The 21,216-nt window shown below is 33.6% G+C and overlaps 1 protein-coding gene across 1 annotated transcript in view; it reads left to right on the top strand.

Annotated features, from left to right (window-relative positions):
- The first annotated feature begins 1,890 nt into the window (after positions 1-1,890).
- The window catches only part of LOC106677560 (toll-like receptor 6), a 57,674-nt gene continuing 38,348 nt past the window's right edge, over positions 1,891-21,216 (top strand). The window contains exon 1 of the mRNA XM_014415578.2: positions 1,891-5,784. Within this exon, the coding sequence (XP_014271064.1) occupies positions 1,921-5,781 (3,861 nt within the window). The 5' untranslated portion in view covers positions 1,891-1,920 and the 3' untranslated portion in view covers positions 5,782-5,784. The remainder of the gene's footprint in view (positions 5,785-21,216) is intronic.

The raw sequence follows: 21,216 nt of genomic DNA on the forward strand, positions 1-21,216 counted from the left end.
AAATTATTGAATTGCATAATCGCCATGATTATATAGTTTTTATTAAATATAATAACAAAGTTATTCTTTTATTTTTTTAAAATTATTCTTCACCAGAATATATTTTGAAAATATTTTTTAAAAAAGAAATTTGCTTACCCGTACATTTTAAAACTGTTTTAAATTTATTTAATTAATTTGATAAGGATAATTAAATATTGGTAAATAATTGATATTTAATTTATAGAAATGTTAAAATATATTCTCATACTACTGATTATTTACTTTGTTAAATTTAATTCAGAAATCATCACAAATAGATAAAAATTAGAAGGAGAGGGTGCAAGTTACGCTCATGAGAAAGAGAAGTAGTTTCAACTATTTGTAAATGGGCTTAGTTTCGACGCACTCAGCAGTTATTTCAACTGAGCTGTTAAGATTTTGATGGTGAATTGTAAAAAAAAAAAAAAAAATGGAATTGACCATCTTAATTGTATATCCTAACTATGAATCATGATAAATATAATGTTAGTTATTATTTAAGCATTACTATTCTTGGAGAAGTTTGACATTTAAGATTTTGAAATAATTCATTTTCTAGTTCGGTAAGCATATATTTTTAGTTAATTTATTTATCATTAAAATGTACCAATAATAGAGGTACTATAACATCGTTCATTTCTCATCGACATTTTAAATTTCTTATTTTTTTTATTTATTTAAGTTTTCAGTATATTTATCTTTTTTTTTTTTAATTTTAGCATTGATAAGTAATAAGCCAAAATGATTTCAAATTATTGTTTATTGATGAAAATTGTGCTTTTTTGGAAGATGTCGTATGCTTCATTTCATGAAACTTAGCTGATTCTTCTTTCCACCATTATTTTATATTATTATGAAAAAAACAAAAACTAAACCAGTATTTTGTGAACTGTACGAAGTCAACGGGCCAGCTCTGTCAGATGTATAGTGTAGTAATTTTATTACTTAGTTACCCTCACTACCTGGCTTCCCCATAGACCTGTGTTGCCTAAGGATTCCCACCCTTTTGTGGTTAACGTTGGGTTACAAGTAACCAATTGGTTACTAATAAAAGTTAAATTTCTAACAGTGATGCACTTACTGAACTAAAAAGATCAGTTTATATTCTGAGTGATTTTTTTTTTATTGCATTTAGTTTAGTCATGCAATGATTATTGTCTGTAAATTTTCGATTTAGACACATCATTATTTACGTTTTAGTAATTATTTTACAAATGTTTCATTCGGAAAAAACAAAATCTTATTAGAATACTACATTTTTTCAGCAAAGTTTTGAATTGCTTCCTTAATTTAAGGAAATATCTTATTGACATAATAAAATTGGCATATTTTGTTATGAATCAATCCTTGGTTGGATTTTCTTTATATTTTAATTATATCAGGGCTAGAAAAGGTTATGCATGAGTCTCAATATATTTTTTTTTCTGAACAAAAAATGTTCAAGACCTTTAATAATTAAAATAAAAAATACAATTAACTTTCATAATAGTAACCTAAGATATAATTTTATTTCTTTAAACGATAGTGGGTTTATAAAGATTTATAAACGAACGTGGTTGTAAATCAAATACTAGTATAACAGAAAAAAGCTAAAGCTGGGACAAGGTAAGGTAATTACTAAAGATTTGATTTATTAGTTGGAGGAGTGGTTCCAATTGGGCGGATGATTAATAAAAAAATAAGTTTGACAAAAAGTGGCCCGCAGCGAGGTTTGTTGTTATTGGAGGATTGATAATAAACAAGCATGGGGCCGGGAGAACTGGAGGGAGGTGATCCCGCCCCCTGAGCCGACGGGTGCCGATACCTGGCGGCCGAATACTGAAACAGCGTACAAGAGGGGGCTGGCCTCTTAGCCGTTCACTAGTCGCCTTCTGGCCGCCGGACCGTGCTCATGTCCCGATGGCCCTCCTAGTAGCTATCGTTTTCGTGTTGTCCGTCATCGACGTCTGCCGTGCAAACAGTGAACCCGACTGCGATTGGCAGCGAGTGTTGAGTGTCGGCGATGAGCCTGAAGTGACAGTGTCTTTACAGTGTAAGTTACGTACGATCGGAAATGCTGACAGCGTACTCTCGAACCTTACCTCAGCCCAATTGGATATGATAACTACGTTGCGTCTTGAGTGCTCCGATGTACTGTTCTTCGAGAGTTCCTTGGATGTCAATAGTTTCCTGACTCAACTTCACCGACTCCGAGACCTCAGGTTAGAATTTTGTAAGATAAGGCATGTGCCCCCCGGTGTTCTTTCCGCATCTAGAGAACTCAAACAATTAGTAGTTAGGACCCATAATACGGATTGGTCTGCTATGACTATGGAATTCAACCCAAACGCATTTAGAGGTTTGACTCAATTAAAACACTTGGACCTTTCCGATAATAATATTTGGAATTTACCTGATGAACTTTTTTGCCCGTTATATTCACTGACACATCTTAATATGTCAAGAAATAGGATGCAAGATGTTTTGGAATTGGGATTTTCGGATTGGGGTGATGGTCCGAGTGCACCCGGAAAAACTTGCAATGTTGGTCTTGAAGAATTAGACGTTTCCATGAACGACATATCTCTGATACCAGACAATGCGTTTACAAGTCTTAGATCTCTTCAAAAAATTCTGTTACAAGAAAATGCTATAGCATCGATGGCTGATAGAGCTTTTGTCGGTCTTGTTTCATTACAATACTTGAATGCATCTAGTAATCAACTTGTTGCTCTTCCTCCAGAATTATTTCAATCTACCAGAGACTTGCGAGAGATCTACCTTAATAATAATTCCATAAGTGTACTAGCCCCTGGGTTGTTAGAAGGCCTAGATCAGCTACTTGTTTTAGATTTGTCCTACAATGAGCTTACCAGTGCTTGGGTTAACAGAGACACTTTTTCAGGACTTGTCCGTCTGGTTGTCTTAAATCTAGGCCATAACCAGCTATCGAAAATAGATTCTCACGTTTTTCAAGATTTGTACAGTTTGCAAATATTGAATTTGGAACATAACGAAATTGAATGTATTTCCGAGGGCGCGTTCATGTATCTTAGCAACCTTCACGCTCTGACGCTGTCCCACAACAAACTAGTTAATGTTGAATCTTACCATTTCACAGGCCTCTACGTTCTCAATCAGTTGTTTTTAGATCACAATAAAATCAACATAATTGACCGAAGAGCTTTCGAAAACTGTTCTAATCTTCACGATCTGGGACTTGGTGGAAATCAACTTACTCAAGTTCCTGACGGTCTTACTGAACTCAAATTTCTGAAAACATTACATCTTGGTGAAAATCTCATCTCAAATATAGTCAATTCTTCGTTTCAGGGATTAGATCAACTATACAGTCTGACTTTAATAGAAAATAAAATTACTAATGTAACAAAGGATTCGTTTTCGACTCTCCCTTCTCTTCAAATTCTAAATCTGGCATATAATCAAATAGAACATGTAGACAAAGGCGCTTTCGGTACCAGCCCCACACTTCATGCAATAAGGCTTGATGGAAACCAATTAAAAGATATAAATGGTATGTTCGTAAATTTGACTGGATTAGTCTGGCTAAATGTTTCCGACAATCAACTTCAGTGGTTTGACTACGCATTAATACCACAGAGTTTAGAGTGGTTAGATATGCATAAAAATAATGTTGCGGATTTGGGCAATTATTTCGAAAAACGGGAAAATTTGCAAATAAAAATGTTAGATGCCAGTTTCAACAGACTGACTGAAATTAACGAAAATTCAATACCCGATTCTGTAGAGAGTTTATTACTTAACGATAATCTGATCAGAAAGGTGAAGCCAGGGACTTTCCAAAGAAAAAGTAATTTGAGTAGGGTTGTACTTTTTGCTAATAAAATTCAAACACTAGACCTTGCCGCTTTGCGCCTGGAGGCGGTTCCTGAAGAGAAAGACTTGCCGCAGTTCTATCTGGGCAACAACCCAATTCACTGTGACTGTACAATGGAGTGGCTTCAGAGAATAAACCAATTGAGCCGACTACGGCAGCATCCACGGGTTATGGATCTCGACTCTGTCACTTGCCATTTGACTCATTCCCGTGGAAGCCCGACTAGGCCTCTGATGGACCTCAAACCCTCCCAATTCCTCTGCCCCTACGAGACTCATTGTTTCGCATTATGCCACTGTTGCGATTTCGATGCCTGTGATTGCGAAATGACCTGCCCAGCTAATTGTACCTGTTATCATGACCACACGTGGACAGCTAATGTAGTAGACTGTTCTAATGCGGGCTACACCTCTGTACCGACCAAAATACCTATGGATGCAACAGAAATATATTTAGATGGTAACGACTTGGGAGAACTTGGCAGTCATGTATTTATCGGCAAGAAAAAGCTTGAAGTTTTATATTTAAATAATAGTAATATAGATTCACTCCATAATCGTTCTTTTAACGGAGTTACATCCCTTAGAGTTCTTCATATGGAAAACAATCATATTCACGAACTTCGTGGATTCGAATTCGACCAATTAGAAAACTTGAACGAATTATATTTGGACCATAATGAAATAAAACATTTAGGTAACAATACTTTCAAATCTATGAAAACATTAGAAGTTCTCAAATTAGAAGCAAATAATATTGTGAATTTCAAACCGTGGGAACAGTTATCTTCTGAGACATTGGCAACGGTATCTCTCGAAGGTAATACATGGACTTGTAACTGTGATAATATCGGCCCTATGGAGGCATGGTTGAAAGAGAACTCGAACACTTTAAATACGGATAAGCTGCTCTGTGCCGATGGTAAGACAACTCTTCTTGACACGATACGGCGATGCAGTGAGAATCGTGATTCCGCTGCAGCGACTTCGGCCGTTCACCGCAATACTTTCTACAATCCTGCTATTCTCGAAGGAGACTATGTGCCGTTTGTAGCCGGCAGCCTTGTTGTATTTATCATCATACTTCTTGTTACGACCTTAGGATTTATTTTCAGAGAAGAAGTCAGTTTATGGGTCCATTCTCGTTACGGGATCAGAGTTCTCAGCGGAGGGGGGCACAGTCAGGACGACCGTCTCTACGATGCATACATGGTATATAGTGTTAAAGATGAAGAATTTGTAAGTCAAGTGATAGCAACTAGTTTAGAAAGGTCTGGGTACTCATTGTGTCTTCATTATAGAGATCTCCATGTTATGAGCCCAACTTATCTAACAGACAGCATTTTAGGGGCCTCAGACGCAGCCAGGAGGATCCTTATTGTGTTATCTCTGAGTTTTCTACAGAATGAATGGGAACGACCTCCGTTTAGAGCAGCACTCCAGGCTTGTCTCGAAAGGACGAGGGCCAGGAGGAGCAAAGTCATACTCCTTATGACTACTGATATCGGGCCAGATCCCGAGCTACAGCTTCTCGTCAAAGCTTGCAAAGTGATCTCTTGGGGTGAGAAAAGGTTCTGGGAGAAACTGAGGTACGTAATGCCAGACGTGCAGAGAAAAACTGCTGAAGGGCTGAAGAAGGTCGTGGTCGAGGGTAAGACGGGTGCTAGGTACACCGCGGCTCCGACGTCGCAGGAGACCTGGTACCGTATGTCGCCGGCCTCGATAACGCAGTCCTCGGCACCGACAGGCTCGACGTGCGTTTCCGAGGAGTCCTCCCAGCGGACGACGGACGAAGAAGAAGAGCCACACAGCTATGTCTCGATAGACTATCAGCAGCAGAGGCCAAAGGTACATCACCACGTCTACAGCTGTATACCAGACCCCCAGGCCGGGGCAGGCCAGGGAAGGACCTATTTCGTATAATTGGTATGTACTACTTTTATCATTTATTATTATTTTTATATTTCTTTTTATTATAAATTCAAAGATTTATACTATGTAAGCACCCTCACTCAGAGTACATAGTGGTGATGTATTATATTTTAAATTGTCTTTTTCTTTTGGTCCAAAACGTTTTTGCTCGAGTGAGGGAGTTACAGCGGTCTCCAGGTAGCGAGATTTGTGCTTCTTGTCGTCCTAACTCTCCTTTTCAGATGTCGAACCGTGAGAAACACGGCTCCCTCTAAGAAAGGTACTCCTCAACAATTAGAGATGTCATTTAAACTTTATCTTAGTTTGATCTTTGGGTTGAGTTTTTTCCTACTTATATTTTTTCTTACCTTTTTTTAGTTTGTAAACATTAATTTTTTAAATAAAACATTACCTCTTAACTATTTCGAAAATCAGTTTCATTTTATTTACTATTGAAATCGTAAATGTATAGAAATCGTGTAGATTATTTTTTACTTTTAGAATTCCTGAAGTGATTCATTTGCTGACAGTTTCTAGAAAACGGTCCAAGTATTAGTATAGTAAAAGTGAAAGTGAAACTGTTGTGTATTTTGAAAACAAATGTTTACCGAGATAAACGTCGATGTTGACAATGTCCCTACCAATAAATTTTTACTGTTTTCGGTAGGGGAGAAGATGAACACCAACAAAAGGGACAGTTTTGAGGGTAACAGCTCCACTATTTTCACTTTTATTGGTGTCCTGACAGTTGCACCTTGACCGGGGTGTGTTTTTGGTAGTTCCCTTTCACTAGAAGTAATTCTCAGGTCACTCCAGAAGCCTTCCAGTTATTGCAGGTTACCACCCGTCCCCTCCAGCTGCTAACTGGAACTAATACGGGAAAAATACTTACTCATCTACATTACTGTGATCGTTGCATTCAAATACCAGTTCCCACCCGGAAAAGGGTTGGTGAAGTAGAGGGAAATATAAAATGTTTACGCTTATAAAAAGAAGTCCCACGGAACATTCGGTTTTAATTGAATATGTAGAAGTGTTTATTAAGTATGGCAGTGGGAACAGTCTTTCTCGGCTGGAATGCGCTCGTAAAACTAACTCGGTGGAGTTCTTTTCTCAAAAAGAAGTAAAAGAACTCCTAATATTTCTGGATCTGTGATAAGGCATGGAATTTTTTAGAATATCTACCTTCTAAATTTGTTAAAACTTCATATAATAGCACTGTCAACTACGGCATGTTAACATCTTTAAATTAATTTTTGCACCATATTTTTATAGATTATTTTATTGTTTGTTTTTATTTTGTATAAATTGTTTTTTCTTTAACTGAATCAGTTTTTATTCAATATTGAGTTTTTATATTTCTGTACGTAATAACCAATTATTAGTTAAGTAGTAATATTTTATAAAGTAAGTTATTAAATATAAATATTTAGAGATTAGATAATAATACTTAAAGCAATGTTAGAAAACTAATTTAAAATAAATTGTGAATCATTGAAATTGAGAATCATAATGGTGAAACTATAGGCATATCTATTTTTAAGTCAAGTCATCAAACTACACTAGAATCTCTGCTCTTTTATGTTGAGAATTGGCAAACATTTATTATTATAATTTTCAACTTTTGTGCGAAAACACACCACGAGAGAGGAAACAAAATTAACGCTTGTTCATCGAACGTAGAGTAATGTCTAGTAAACAAGTTAAAAATTGTATTTATAATTTTTTGAAAGTTTGAAACGCTGTTTTCTTCTTGTGGGTGTATTTTGGAGATACGCCACTATGATTCTCAACGTGAAGAATATGTTGAATGTAGTATTTATTTCATTAGTTAATTATTATGGTTATGGTTATGATGAAATAGGATATTAATAATATTATTGTTATTTAATTTTGAAAACGTTTTAAAATCTCAGAATTGCTGAAGCCAACAAAAAATTGACATTGGCAGCTCAAGAGTTATTTATTTACATTCACACACCACACCGTTCAATATTAGAAATATAAAATAAAAAAAAGAGAGCGAGAGACGAGAAAAGTAGTAAAATAAGGTTATCTTGAAACAAAATTCGGTCTTGGAATTAAAAAAAAACTTGTCTTGTGAAATTTCAAGAGAGTGATGAATAATGTTTTCTATCATGATTTAGAACTGTATCTATTCAAATCCTTAATTCCTACTTGTGACAGAGATGGTTCTTCTGCCTCCGAGGCCTTCGTTCAACCAATTCCTCTCTGATCTTTTCTTGTATATAAGGAAATCATTTTTTAAAAATATTTCTTGTATTTATTTTTTTCTTACTACTTACAACAAAAAGGTATATTTTTATTATTATTATTCTCTAAGCTTATCTAAGAGGTTTATCTAGGGAATGGTGTAATCAAATTCAAATGCATCCCGACACTGAGATGAAAAGGGTGTAAGGACAGAGATCTGAATTACTCAGGGAATGTGTCCAAGATAGCGGTTGTCGGGGGCTCTTATCTGTACGTGTAGGACGGTCACTCGTCACTCTCGCCCTTACCTGTGCCAGGGGATGCCAAACCCTGTCCGTCCTAAGGTCTTGCCTCTGGTCGACAAAAAATAAATTGGTTTCAGTCGACTGGCGCTTTGATCTATCGCTAGCTCCTCATTCGCCGGTGTGATTATTTACTAGCCCAGGGTCGCCATGGGCCCGAGGGGTTGATCTGATTTATTTATTGTTTACCGTCCTGATTTATATTGTCATGCCCGGCCGGCGAGGGGCTGTGCATATGAGTGATGGAGTCGCAGGGAAATCGCGACGCCTCAGGGGACCCTCTGTGCTAAACTTTGGTCGTAAGTTCCAATAATGCTATCGCTATAGGCTTCTTCAAATACCAGAATCCATTCCAATGAATTTAAAATTGACCATTTAAGTTAGTCATAATAGAGTCATTATCACTATGTTTTTAATCCTATACTTGGCTCAGAGAAACGGGTGATAGCATTACTTTCGGGTGATCGGATGTTTACATCTCCTTAATGTATTATGAATCCAGAAATGATCAGCGATCGATAGTTTGAATCCATATCAATACACTGTTATGATATAAAAACAATGTTTGAATGTTTAAAAAAAAATTATGTTAATGTAAATAAGGATACAAGGAAATATTCTAAGATTAAGAAACAAGGTTAAATTTTCTTTTGGAAAATATAGCTCATGTTATTTGTTATTTAATTTCATTAGTGATAACTTCTATTAAAAAAAAAAAAAATTAAAGAAGACAGAATAATTTTTTCCCCACATACTCTTGATTTCAATAAGAAAAATATAAATCAATAAAATATGTATTTCATTCACTGTTGGCGTAAAAGAGGGTTAAATGTTTTTTTATGTATAGTGGTACCTACTCAAATGATATTTGACAAGTTTCACTAACTAATTACCCCTCATTTCCAAGAGTAGATTTGTATATTAACTCATCATTCCAAAGCCTAAGTGGAATGATCTGAAAGTTTTTATATTTTGGTTTTTGTTGTATTGTAACATGGTTTTATATTTTCTTCGAAAAACGAAAAGGGCTTGACTCATTATATGACATCACTAATTAGAAATTAATTTGCAGATACGCCACTATCGCTTTGTACCAATTTGACTTTGTGTTAAATGTTTCCTTTATTTCTATCGTAATAAAATATTTTTTGTGGACTAACTTTTGTAGCTTAGTATTGCATACTAAGGTAAAAGTCAACAAGTTCTTTTTTTTTTTCTTTTTTTTAATACATGTATTGTTAATAAATATCATGAAAAATTGTCCCCCTTTATTGTTATACTTTAGATTTTTTATGGATACTCAAAATATATCTATTTATTTATGTTCTTATTATGAAACTTTACTATTTAATATCCCGATGTATATATTTTTTTTTTTTACTCGTTTCTAAGGTCATTGATATTTATTTTTTAAATGACAAAAAGGATTTTCATCTGACTAATTTGGAACTCCCAGCTTGAATTTCAAATTCATGAGTAATTAATTTTACATATAAACATAATATGGTTGTATTTTGTGTAACACTGGAGCTTAATATTACATTTCAAACACACGAATCACGTCACAAAGCCTTTGATGCCTCTCGAGAGCGTTATATAAAAGATATTTTTTTCTTCAATTACTGCTACAAATCGTGCCCTGACAACCCTTAATAAAATAAAAAAAAGATTTAACTTGTTAATAAAAGAGCCCTTCATAAAAAGCGGAGACGGTTTTTATAAAGTGCTTAGCACCGGCTATTTCCTAATAGGAGGGGTCGCGGCCCCCTCCCTAAGAAAATCCAATTTTGTTGCAGCTGGTATTTAAAATAAACTCAGTAGCCCGCGTTGCTTGCAATATGTGCCACATGATCCCTTTCCTGATGGCATATCAGCCGGTCCTCCCACCAGCCTAGGCCATGTATCCATTTTATCAAACTTCCTATATTGTTCACCTTCGAGGAATATTGTAGAAATTATAGCTTATTACTAGAGGTTCTCTGATGAGGTTTTCGCTATTAATATTCAGATAATTTTTAAGAAGATGCATTATAAAATTTATTTTTTCAATGTAGCAATTTCTGAAAAAAAAAATTAAACAATTTTAGCTATAATTATAAATGGTTTTGAAAAAAACAAAACAATATGAAGTCTGAAACGTTATCTAATTCATTTATGAATATTTCAATAACGAAGTTTTAATAATATTTTTTCCTCAGAAATAGCAACATTGGAAAACTTTTGACCCCTAGCAAGATAGTGTATTCTATTACTTTTGAATGAATTTTAAACATAATTAAGATATTTTATTATATTGCATCCACTTTCTGATTAAAATTATTTTTACGTTATGCTTATTGTAAAACAGGCGAGGCGTGACGACCGTGCACGTTGTGGCGCAGGTCCCAGTGCGCTCGGTTCGGAACGTTGTGGGTTCGATTCCCACCTGGGGCAGTTATCATTCATTTTTTGGCGATCCCGAAGAATGAATCTTGACACTCCCACCTTTAGTTTGGCGGCAACTCAGGGAGCCGTCAGGGGTTGGCAAAAAGGACCCACAAGGCCCACTTGCCGGACTTTTTCTCCCCACCAAATACCAGTACAAGTACCAGTAATGTAAAACTAAAGTATTCATATATCAAAATACTTATATCCATGATATATGAAAGGATGAGAAGTTGAGAGGTAGGAGTAATAGTTTTGTGGGAAAGGGATTTTTTATCTGTGCCTGAACAATATCCATTGTTCTATATTGACGAAATTGGGAAATTAGCAATAATTAACTAAATAACTATTTATAATTTCACAATTTTTTCAATGCTAAAGAGTAAGTTTGGTTTGGACACTGGTAGATGGCAAAAAAAGCTCTTATATGTATCATATATTATGGCACTAAAGTATGATAATAAAATTACTTTTTGAATTATGATGCTTGTGTTATATAGTAGAAGTCTAATTAAAATTTTCTATTTCGATAATTTTTTTTTCATCATCAAAAATGGTCCGAGAAAACTTGTTTAAGTTTATTTTAAATCCAGAGTGGGTGGCAGAAGTAAATATAATATTGACACAACTTACTTTTACTTTTACCGTTCCTCCTTTAAAGAACTATCTATAATCTATTTTTTTTTTTCATAACAATGATACTTGACTTTTATCATTTGGAAAGAAATTTAATTAGACTACATCTCGTATAATGGCATTCATATAAGACAGGTTTCATTAATCTTATTAAGATTATATTATTATATCTAACTATTATCATTTTGGTATTTCTTTTGTATAAAGTTACAATAATGATTGATTTACTTCTATAATTTTGAACAAAAGATTCCTTAAAGTATTCTTTATGAATTCCAAAATCACGCCCACTCATAAAAATAATTATTAATCCCCACATGTTTGTTAGAAAGTCCAACGGCTTGATATATCCATTAAATCATAGCTCCATTGAAATGGAATGCTGCCTCAACTCATTTCTTAGTCTTCGAAACAAATATCCAGATTTCTTCGGCAACCCTGAGGTTAAACATATGTAAATTCGAGGTAAGGCTCGTGGTAAATGAATCATCTCTTTCTACACGCGTCCTTCACCGAAGCAATATCCTTACGAACGCAACCACGCATGATTACTTCAGATGGTCAAGGTATTCGATCAGAAAGGGTCACAGTTCGCGATCTCATTCTTCTCTACTGTTAAAAGGGTGAGTTTTTTTAAAAAGACTTTGTCTTTCTCCAAACTGTCATGGCCCAAAAAAAAAATCTCCGAAATGTTAATTTTAATCAATTAATCCTAGTTTTATTTAAATGGGAGAACTGGTAAAATTCCATTTTTATTTTGAATGAAACTATGAGAAAGCTGGAATAAAGGATTATTATTCCTATGTTAAAAAGTTATTATTTCATATGCCATTCAGACTACTTACAATGATGTGGGAATAATATATTAAAGTATTTTTTTTTTTTTTTATGGAACATAATTAACAGAAATTTGAAAATTTGAGAATATTTCATGTTGATTCTTCATTGCACATTAAACCTATAATATTAATTAAAAAAGGTTTTATTGTATAACCGTCAATAAAACCTTTCAACCATCATCTACTAATTATAACAGTTATACATACTCTATATGAATATAAAAATACAAACATTCATAACTGTCGCCTTTTGTATATTTACTGCATGAAATTAATGGCCTATATAATGAACACCTGCTGATTACAGTTATTGCAACATGGTGGAAAAAAAATCTTCTGTTCTTACAATTTAGTTTATATTATAGAATTAAATTAAATGCAGGTAATTTAAGTATTATTTTATTATAGGCCACGATGTATTATTAAAATACTCTCTGAAACTTTGAGCCCACTTTCTAAAGAATAATTATACACATTTATAGCTTCTTTTTTTCTGAATAATCGCCATTTTATATAGTTTTAAAATAAAGGAAGAGGATGTAAGGCTGAGTGATTGAAATAAGACGACAGATGGAACTGGGCACTTATTATGGTAGCTGTGGCTTTGGAATGCGGGCCAAAAGGAAGCGAAGATAGTTATTTTATCAGTAACCACTATTGTCTGTCCAGAGGCATCACTTACCCCGTTCAGGCTATACTGTTTTAATCAGTATTTTTTCTTGTTGTATGTATTCCTTAGTTTTATTTCTTCTGCTTTCCCTTTTCAATGCCGCTTCAGTTTTTCTTCCATTTTACTGCCTACGGGACGATAAATCCGGCATTCGTGGCGGCAAGAGTAAAGGGAAGCATTGTATTCATTAAAACTTTTCCATTTGAACTAGTACCGTTATAAACTGACGACGAAGAATAAAAAAAAAATTAAATTATATTAAATATAAAAAATAATAATAATACGTTGATGGTATTTTTTTTTCAATGTGAACGTTTGAGTAATAATATTTTTTAATGCTCTATTTTATTATAGTATTTCTTCGAAGAGAAGATCAATAAAGAATTGTTTGAAAAATAACCTGTATGTTGAAGAGGAATAGTGTAGCCTACAGTAGTGTATATTACTTATTTCTTGTATAAACAAAAAAAATCAATCAAAATTATTACTATTTCCTGTGAAGTTTTTCTAGGATAGTTTAATAATATTCCGCTAGGTTTCGGTGACTAAAATACTTTTCAGTTTTAATTTTTGAAATATTAGTTATAATTGACTAGTCCTTTAATTTTATTCAGAGTATTGTTGTCAAGAAATTGTGCTAATTTTTAATTTAGTTTCTTTAAAAATTCACATAATTATTTGTGGTGTATCAAAATCGAGCCAAGTAAATTTACCAGCTTTTAATATATATATTTATTATTTTTTTCTTTAATAGTTTTTAATTTATATAATCATAAAGTGAAAGGATTTCTTCCAAATTTTGTTCAATTGTTTACCTTATGACAATCGAGTACTCTAGCTTTGAAAGAAAAAAAAAACTTAAATTAAAATTAGGTAATGGACCTGCCAGAATTGGTAATGTAATGAGCACTCTCCAATGCAATATGATTGTTACTAAAATTTCTTAAATATTTTCCAATGATGTCATTCGTTTTGTACACAAGATCTAGAATTAGTAAATGTTTTTACAAGGCCATTCGTTTTTAGAATATTTTCTTTTTAGTGTAGTGAATTTTGATTTTTATATAAAATAATGAAGTTCCATATTAATAATCATTTTAATAATTATGCTATAACAGGAGTTCTTCCTGGATTCATTGGAAAGAAAATGAATATCTTTGAAGTTATTATTATAAATATCTCCGAAAAAATCTCTTATGCTTTTCTAACTTTTCTTTTTTATTTAAGTTTTTATTTGAACTGAAATATTTCAAACAAAAAACAATTTGAGAGTTGATTAAGAAGGAGTTTGTAAAAGGAGAATGTTTATTTATCATAGAGGCCGTGGAGCGGTAGACTGATCTGAAGAGTCGTGACTCGGCCATTAGAGAGAGCTATCTGTTCGGCCCCGCACATGTTCAAACACTCTATTGACGTTTATGCTTCCTTTGACTTATTTCCCTAATTTCTAACCCATTCCCTAGCTCCTCGGGGTTACTTCGGGACAGACCAGATGTTACCCTCTTGTCTACGAGAGAATGGAGAAGCCTAAATTGTTCGTGCCAAAAAAGACAGTTTTAGGTTGTTTACTGTGAGTGTGATATATTGACTCTTGGCCAGATTTAATAACATTAAATAATTGAGATGTAAATAATCATTCATAATAAATTTAGAAATAAGAAATAATATTAGATTAATTTTTATTAATATATTCTTGTTTGAGAGTGGTTTAGTTTATTTAAAAACAAATTTGATCCTTTTTATCTCAACTTTATTCATTACAAACCTTCCAACGTTTCGACCCTCAGGTCATTTTCAAGGATACCTACAAAAAGTTTTTATTTTTATATAACAATTTCATTATTTCCTTCACTTATATACTGACTTCTCTGGCCCTACCTTCATTTTGATGTCATTTTCTTTTTTAAAATCTTAAAATGCAGGCTAATTGCATTTGTCCCATATAACTTTTTCTATATAATTCCTTCTTAAATTTAAAGGAATTTCTTAACTGTTTTAAGGTTGCAAATGTAAATGAAAGAAAGAAGAGAAGTGGATTGTAAAGGTTTTAAATTTAAGAAGTAATTATATAGAAAAAGTTATATGGGATAAATGCAATTAGCCTGCATTTTAAGATTTTAAAAAAGAAAATGACATCAAAATGGAGGTAGGGCCAGAGAAGTCAGTATGTAAGTGAAGGAAATAATGAAATTGTTATATAAAAATAAAAACTTTTTGTAGGTATCCTTGAAAATGACCTGAGGGTCGAAACGTTGGAAGGTTTGTAATGAATAAAGTTGAGAAAAAAAGGATCAAATTTATTTTTAAATAAATAAATAATATATTAAATCGTAGGTCAATAAACAAATACGTTTAAACTTATAGATAAAACATTATAAACATCGCCATATGCAATATTTATTCACAGTAGAGCAACTTCGAAGCTTTACACTTCCATCCCCTAATATACAGAAAATATTGTCTCAGACTCAAGTAAAAATATATATGTTATTTGATCAGTGATATTTTCATTGCTAAAAATAAAAATATAGGCGATTGACTTAATGAAAAAGTGATTAGGTATAAGTAGTTTGTTTAAATTTGAGGTAACATTAAGAGTGAGCCATTATGGTTGTGATTTGTAAAAAGTCCAGTTTTTATACTGCAAATACTTATTTATTCAATGTGTATTATTTTTGATAATTTTTGAACTATTAACGACTCTTAAACTGCGCATATGACAAAATAAAATTATAATAATAATGAAAGTTAAAAATAAAATAAAAATATAGGTGTTACTAAATCAAATTTTGATATAAAAAGTTGGGCTGAGAGATATGGGAGAGAGAAAAATGAGGAATTTCCTAATGTAACTGGTCAGTCAGTTTCTCACGGTACGGAGGCATGGAGGTTAAGATGGGCGGGGCATATGGCTCGAAGCTGTCTATCAGAGGGTCTATAAAAACTCTCCATTAACTTAAGTTGTTGTAATAATGTAGACATGAATTTTTAATTTTATTTGTACATATTTTTACTAATAAGCTTTCGCAAAATGTATCATATTATAATAACACTGTATGAAATAATTAGATAGTGTCTTGTTTGAAACTTTTAAGTCCGTTGTGTTGAATTTTAGTATTTACGGATTTGATTTTAAAATTCTTTTTAGAACACATTGTCAGAGAAAATTGATTATTATGTAAACAATTTGTTATGTAAGACATCTTAAATTTTATGGAAAAAAAAAAAAAAAAAATCGTTGAGGTAACTCTACTTGAACGGCAACTGTCTTTCACTGAGGGAACAAGGGCGATGAAGGTTCAACACTGACCTCAAATAGACAGGTCGAGTGGCGCCACGTACAGCCGCTTCAGTCTAGCATATCTTCCCACTTTTTTTTTTTTTTTTATTTCTGTGTAACGTGACGGAAAGGTCCTCATATCTTGGACCAAGTAGGATCATACTTCTTTCGGCTCTTCAAGGCGATAGAGAGTGAGGGTCTTCTGCAGGAAGGTCAATATGTTAGGTGACTTAAGATATTTGTTGGTTAGAATGTATCGAAATTTATGTAAATTCTAATCTTATTTAATCTAAAACTATATAGACGAAGGATTTTCGATCTTTTGCTTTCAGCCTTGGTCTTTTTGGCTACAACTTATTGTTTCTACAATAGTCTAATAAATTTAATATTTTCTCAAATAGTGCAAATTTATTAAGAAATAAGATGATGACAACTTTGAAAAGATAAACCGAACATATGCGATCTTTACTCGGAAATAGGAAAAAAATGATGGTTTTAAAGAAACTATTTTTATCTGAAAATCTTATTTTAAAAAAAAAACTATATTAATGACTGATTTGTTACGAAGCCACGCGTTACTAAAATATGACCTCATCTGTAGAAATTATAATAACCATAGTTACTTAAAATTATTCGGAAATATGTTAGCCTTTTCTCTATATTATTTTCTCGATTTACTCCCCTACCTCTCTCTCTCTCACACAACAAAATTATTATTATTTTATTATGATACGTGAAATAAATAAGTAAGTTTTGTATTATGAATTGAGCCAACCTTATTAAAACAGCGTGGCGGCCTGTTTTTAGTTTGATCTGTTAAAATGAAAAGAAAAAAACTATATAAAAAAAGTTGGGCCACATTTTCCACATACCTCCAGCGGTCGGAGAACGGAGGGCTTCATTATAGGAGCATGAACAGCGCCTGTTGCCAATTAAAGGCCAGGCCCTTAGACAATTCGGCGATCTCTTGCATAAATAAGGGTCAGATACCCTCTTTATGGGCTTCCCTGGAGGCCCCCCTTGTCCCTAGTTTCCCCTAGGCTTCATCTCCTTGCCTCCATTAATATTTCATCTCGTGATTCGAGGTAACCCCGTTGGGGAGGCAAATGAAGGCTGGTGAAGAATTTTCATCAGATTCATTATTAAATGGCGTATAGCCCTGTATTTTAATTATTCGTCCTTTTTTATTTAGTTGTCACTACCATTATAACTTGTCACTAAAGCATTTACAATTTTTTTTTTAATAATATCTTACATATTCGTACTATGTAGTCAGGTTTTAGATTTAAGTCATATTCTTAACTTTGGGTACCTTAATAGTTTCATATTTACAACATTTGAAAATTTTACAACATCTTCAATGATTATATTCATAAAAAATATATTTAATTGAGTAATCACTTCATTTAATTCAGTTGTAAAGAAATCAGAAGTTCATTTATTAGTTGATGGTATTGAAATTGGTATTTAGGTTTAAACTAATATTTACCAGAGAAACTGGTCACTATTTTGTGACCTGAAGTTATCTAACGAGGTTACATAGGCCTTTAAAATAGTATATATATTTGTTTCATTAAAGGGTTATTGTGAGACATATAAAATTTCAAGTTCGGTTTTACTTTCTTGTACCTAGTTCCTCGAGTAAAAACTTTCTTAAAGCTCTCCGGTCAGTACACCTCCTCGTTAAACAAACATAAAATGAATGGTTAATTGGGAGTCTAATTAAATCTATCCTAAAGGAGCCATGGAGTAGTACTTGAAGCGTCCGTCTTTGTGGGACTCGGATGGACTTGACCATTATAGTGCGCATCCCAACGAGCCATAGACTTAATTATGGATCATCATTTCCTCCAATAATATTCCTACCCCTAATCAGTCCGCCTGTTCCCTTCTTAGCCCAATTATCTTGTGTCTTGAGGGCCGCTGGCCCATCCGTGAAGGGTAGGGTCATCGTATAAACCCGTCCGTGTTATAATTGATTCGGATCGTCCGGGGTTCGTGAACTCTCATCAAGAGACCTCCGTGATTAATGTTTATGATACTAGAAGAGATTTAATGAACACCGACAATAATGTTGCGTGATTGATCCAGTCGGCTTTCGCAATTAGCTAGTCAAACACGCTTGACTATAGTTTTCAATAACCTCTTATGCCATCATGGAGTTTCCGTCTTACATGTTTACGCTGTTTATCAATTCATTTACGTTATGCTTTTCTCTAATCACGGTTGCCATTTAAATTTTACCTTTCACACTATTTTTTATGTAACTTATGGCCAGTAATTGCTGAATGTTAGTGCTGTTTCAGAATCTTTATTTCGTTTTATTATACTATCCCATAATTCATATTTATTTAGAGATAGTTCTGACATGATATTCTTCTTCTTCTCAATTTTCCCTTCCACTTAATTACCGAAATATTTCAGCTTGTTCCTTTTTTTTATTACATTTGAACCGGGAAGGTATTCCCAAGAGAAGGGGAGATATGATGATTATGTAGGAAAAAAGTGTCTTCCCAAGCGAGGGCCTGGCTCCTTTTATGAGCTAATCTTATTAAGGACCCTTAAAAATATCCACTATCTGAATACAAATGTCTCTCATCGCAGGATTATTAACCGAAAGCTGTTCTTTATTCTACCTGTAAATATTATTCATTCCTCCTTAAAATTTAACTTTCCTGAGAGCAACTAAAATGGATGAGAGGTCCGATAGCGCCCTTACTAGAATTATAATAATATTGCTTGGATATGTTTTGCTTACACCATATGCATCATTTTAGTAGTCGTGTCTGGGTCCCGGATTTTGATATTTTATTCTTAAGCCTCAAGTAGGCTTAGAACTAAGTTCTACTGAGTCGCTTAACTTTTCTAAACTGTATAACCAAGCGAAAGGCCATACAATATTTTTACGTGACCAAAATTGCATTCGCTGGGCGTTATCCCAGCTACAGCCTACACTGGAAGTGGGATCCCCTCTTATGAAAGACATAAACTTTTCCACCATCACCCTCCAGTTCCAGCCCCTTCAATGCTACCAACGCTCCTTCAATATTTCACGTTTCTGGTAAATGCTTTTTATATACACTCTCCTATGAGGACTCGAGTGGAATAAAAACACACAAAACCAAATTACTCACACAGCAAGGGCAATTCAGTCTTCAAAAAACATATTTTATTTCTGAGCTGATATAAATAGTTTACGTGAAAACATTCCTGACTTCTAAAATATTTGGTATTGGATTTTAACTTTGTCTCAAGCATCTATTAAGAAAGATAAATAGAATTATTATTTTCCCCTAAAACACTTATATTCTCTATATCCGGATGAAAATGAGTTTATATGCATATATCATTTTATCTATCTCGTTTATTCTCGCTTCCTTCCATGGCAATGACGAAAAGGATTTAGCTGCAGGACACAAGACGTCACGTATACCACAAAGCCTCCTAGAAGCCTACAGATTTATTGCTTCCAGCTTTTTCTCATAATTTTTTTTCCACCTGCTTCCCATCTGGAGCGGTTTCTAGTTACTCTTTAACAAACAGCCCCCGCTTTATCATTGCTTCTTCACCATTAGGGAACGTGTTTCAACTTCTTCACAAAGGTTTATTTACTAATTTCTCAAAGCTGTTTTTAACCCCTCGGCCGGTTTGTGACTAAGAGAAATTACTCTCCTGGCGCGTCCCTCTCTGGTTCTCTAAAGGAATTCCTCTCGTCTCTTGGCACACTGGGAAATCTTCGACGAGCTTTTCGAAACACTGTCAAAGGTGAACTTTCTTTCCGATTCCTTCATTCCGTCTGGTGTCACGTTCGTTGCCGATGTTCGTGCATGACGGTCACATGCTAGTGAAAAGCTGTGTCTGTGGAGAAATCTGATGGTGACAAACGTAGTATTATCGTATGAGTTAAGATTCCCCGCTGTCGCAAAACCTTGGATTTCCTACTTTCAAGAGTTAATAAATAACAATGACTCTTTCAGAGATATGAATTGTCGAAAAGTTGTCTTCGTTTGGAAGGGAGTCATTTGTTTTGCCAATTATCCACCGAAGACAGCTGTTGGACATCTGTTTATCCGGGGGTCGTTCCTCTGTTATCACAGGTGCGAATTCCGGCGGTCGAACACTTTTGGTTGCCTTTACCACACAGTGTCTCCTTTACTGTCGTGTTTTACCACTATTAACATCAGTATCACGTTTTGTGTCAATTTTTATTACATAAATAATAAAATATAAAAAAAAAGTATAGATATGGTTTAATAATTTTTTATGGTTTTCTGTCAAAACGTATGTAGGATGATGCATTAATTTTTATTTTTTTTAAAAAATTGTTATCATAGCTAAAGTGACAGTAATTTCGTTTTAATTTACTTCATTTTTTAATTAATCTTAATTTAATTCCTTTGTCCGTATAGCAATATTTCAGTATTGATTTACTACTTAAATAAATAACTAATCGTTCAATAAAAAATAGTTAATTAATAATAAATTACATTGAAGTACTCAATCTTTGTATAAAATAAAAAAAAATCGTGTAATAGTAAAAAGTACATCCTTTAAAAACGGTGAGAGTTTTAAACCACTAAAGAAAGCTCCATTATTAAATAATGGAATTTTTTAAAGCATATCTTAAGTAGTATGACACTTCCTCGGTAAATTGGCCTAAGTTAAATAAGATTGTACTACATTTTTAATGAGTATAAATTCCCCTCCTCCCACCTTTTTATGCCGCACTTTTTGTTTTTCGACATTCTTCCCGGAGCGATTATTAAAGAAGTGGATTAAGGGAGGGGGTGAGGCTAAGTTAACTAACTTGATAATTAACAAGTGGTGCTTCGTCTTAATTGCGAGTATTACCGGCTTACATGAGGGACTTTATTAATTGGGATCAGATAGTGTTGTACTGTTGCAGTAACGAGCTTTTTTTCACTCCTACTACCCTGGCCGATATTGACAAAGCAATTGACTTCGATAACTGCATGCGTATGAAATTAACAGCAGATGTTACAGTCAGAAATATTTAACGAGCTGTAAGTGCTATCATATTAGCAAAATTTCTAGTTTTTACCTTAGGTGTGTCAATTTGGT

The sequence above is a fragment of the Halyomorpha halys genome, unplaced genomic scaffold (assembly GCF_000696795.3).
Source record: "Halyomorpha halys isolate HHAL.00 unplaced genomic scaffold, Hhal_1.1 Scaffold103.1, whole genome shotgun sequence".
NCBI lineage: Eukaryota > Metazoa > Arthropoda > Insecta > Hemiptera > Pentatomidae > Halyomorpha > Halyomorpha halys.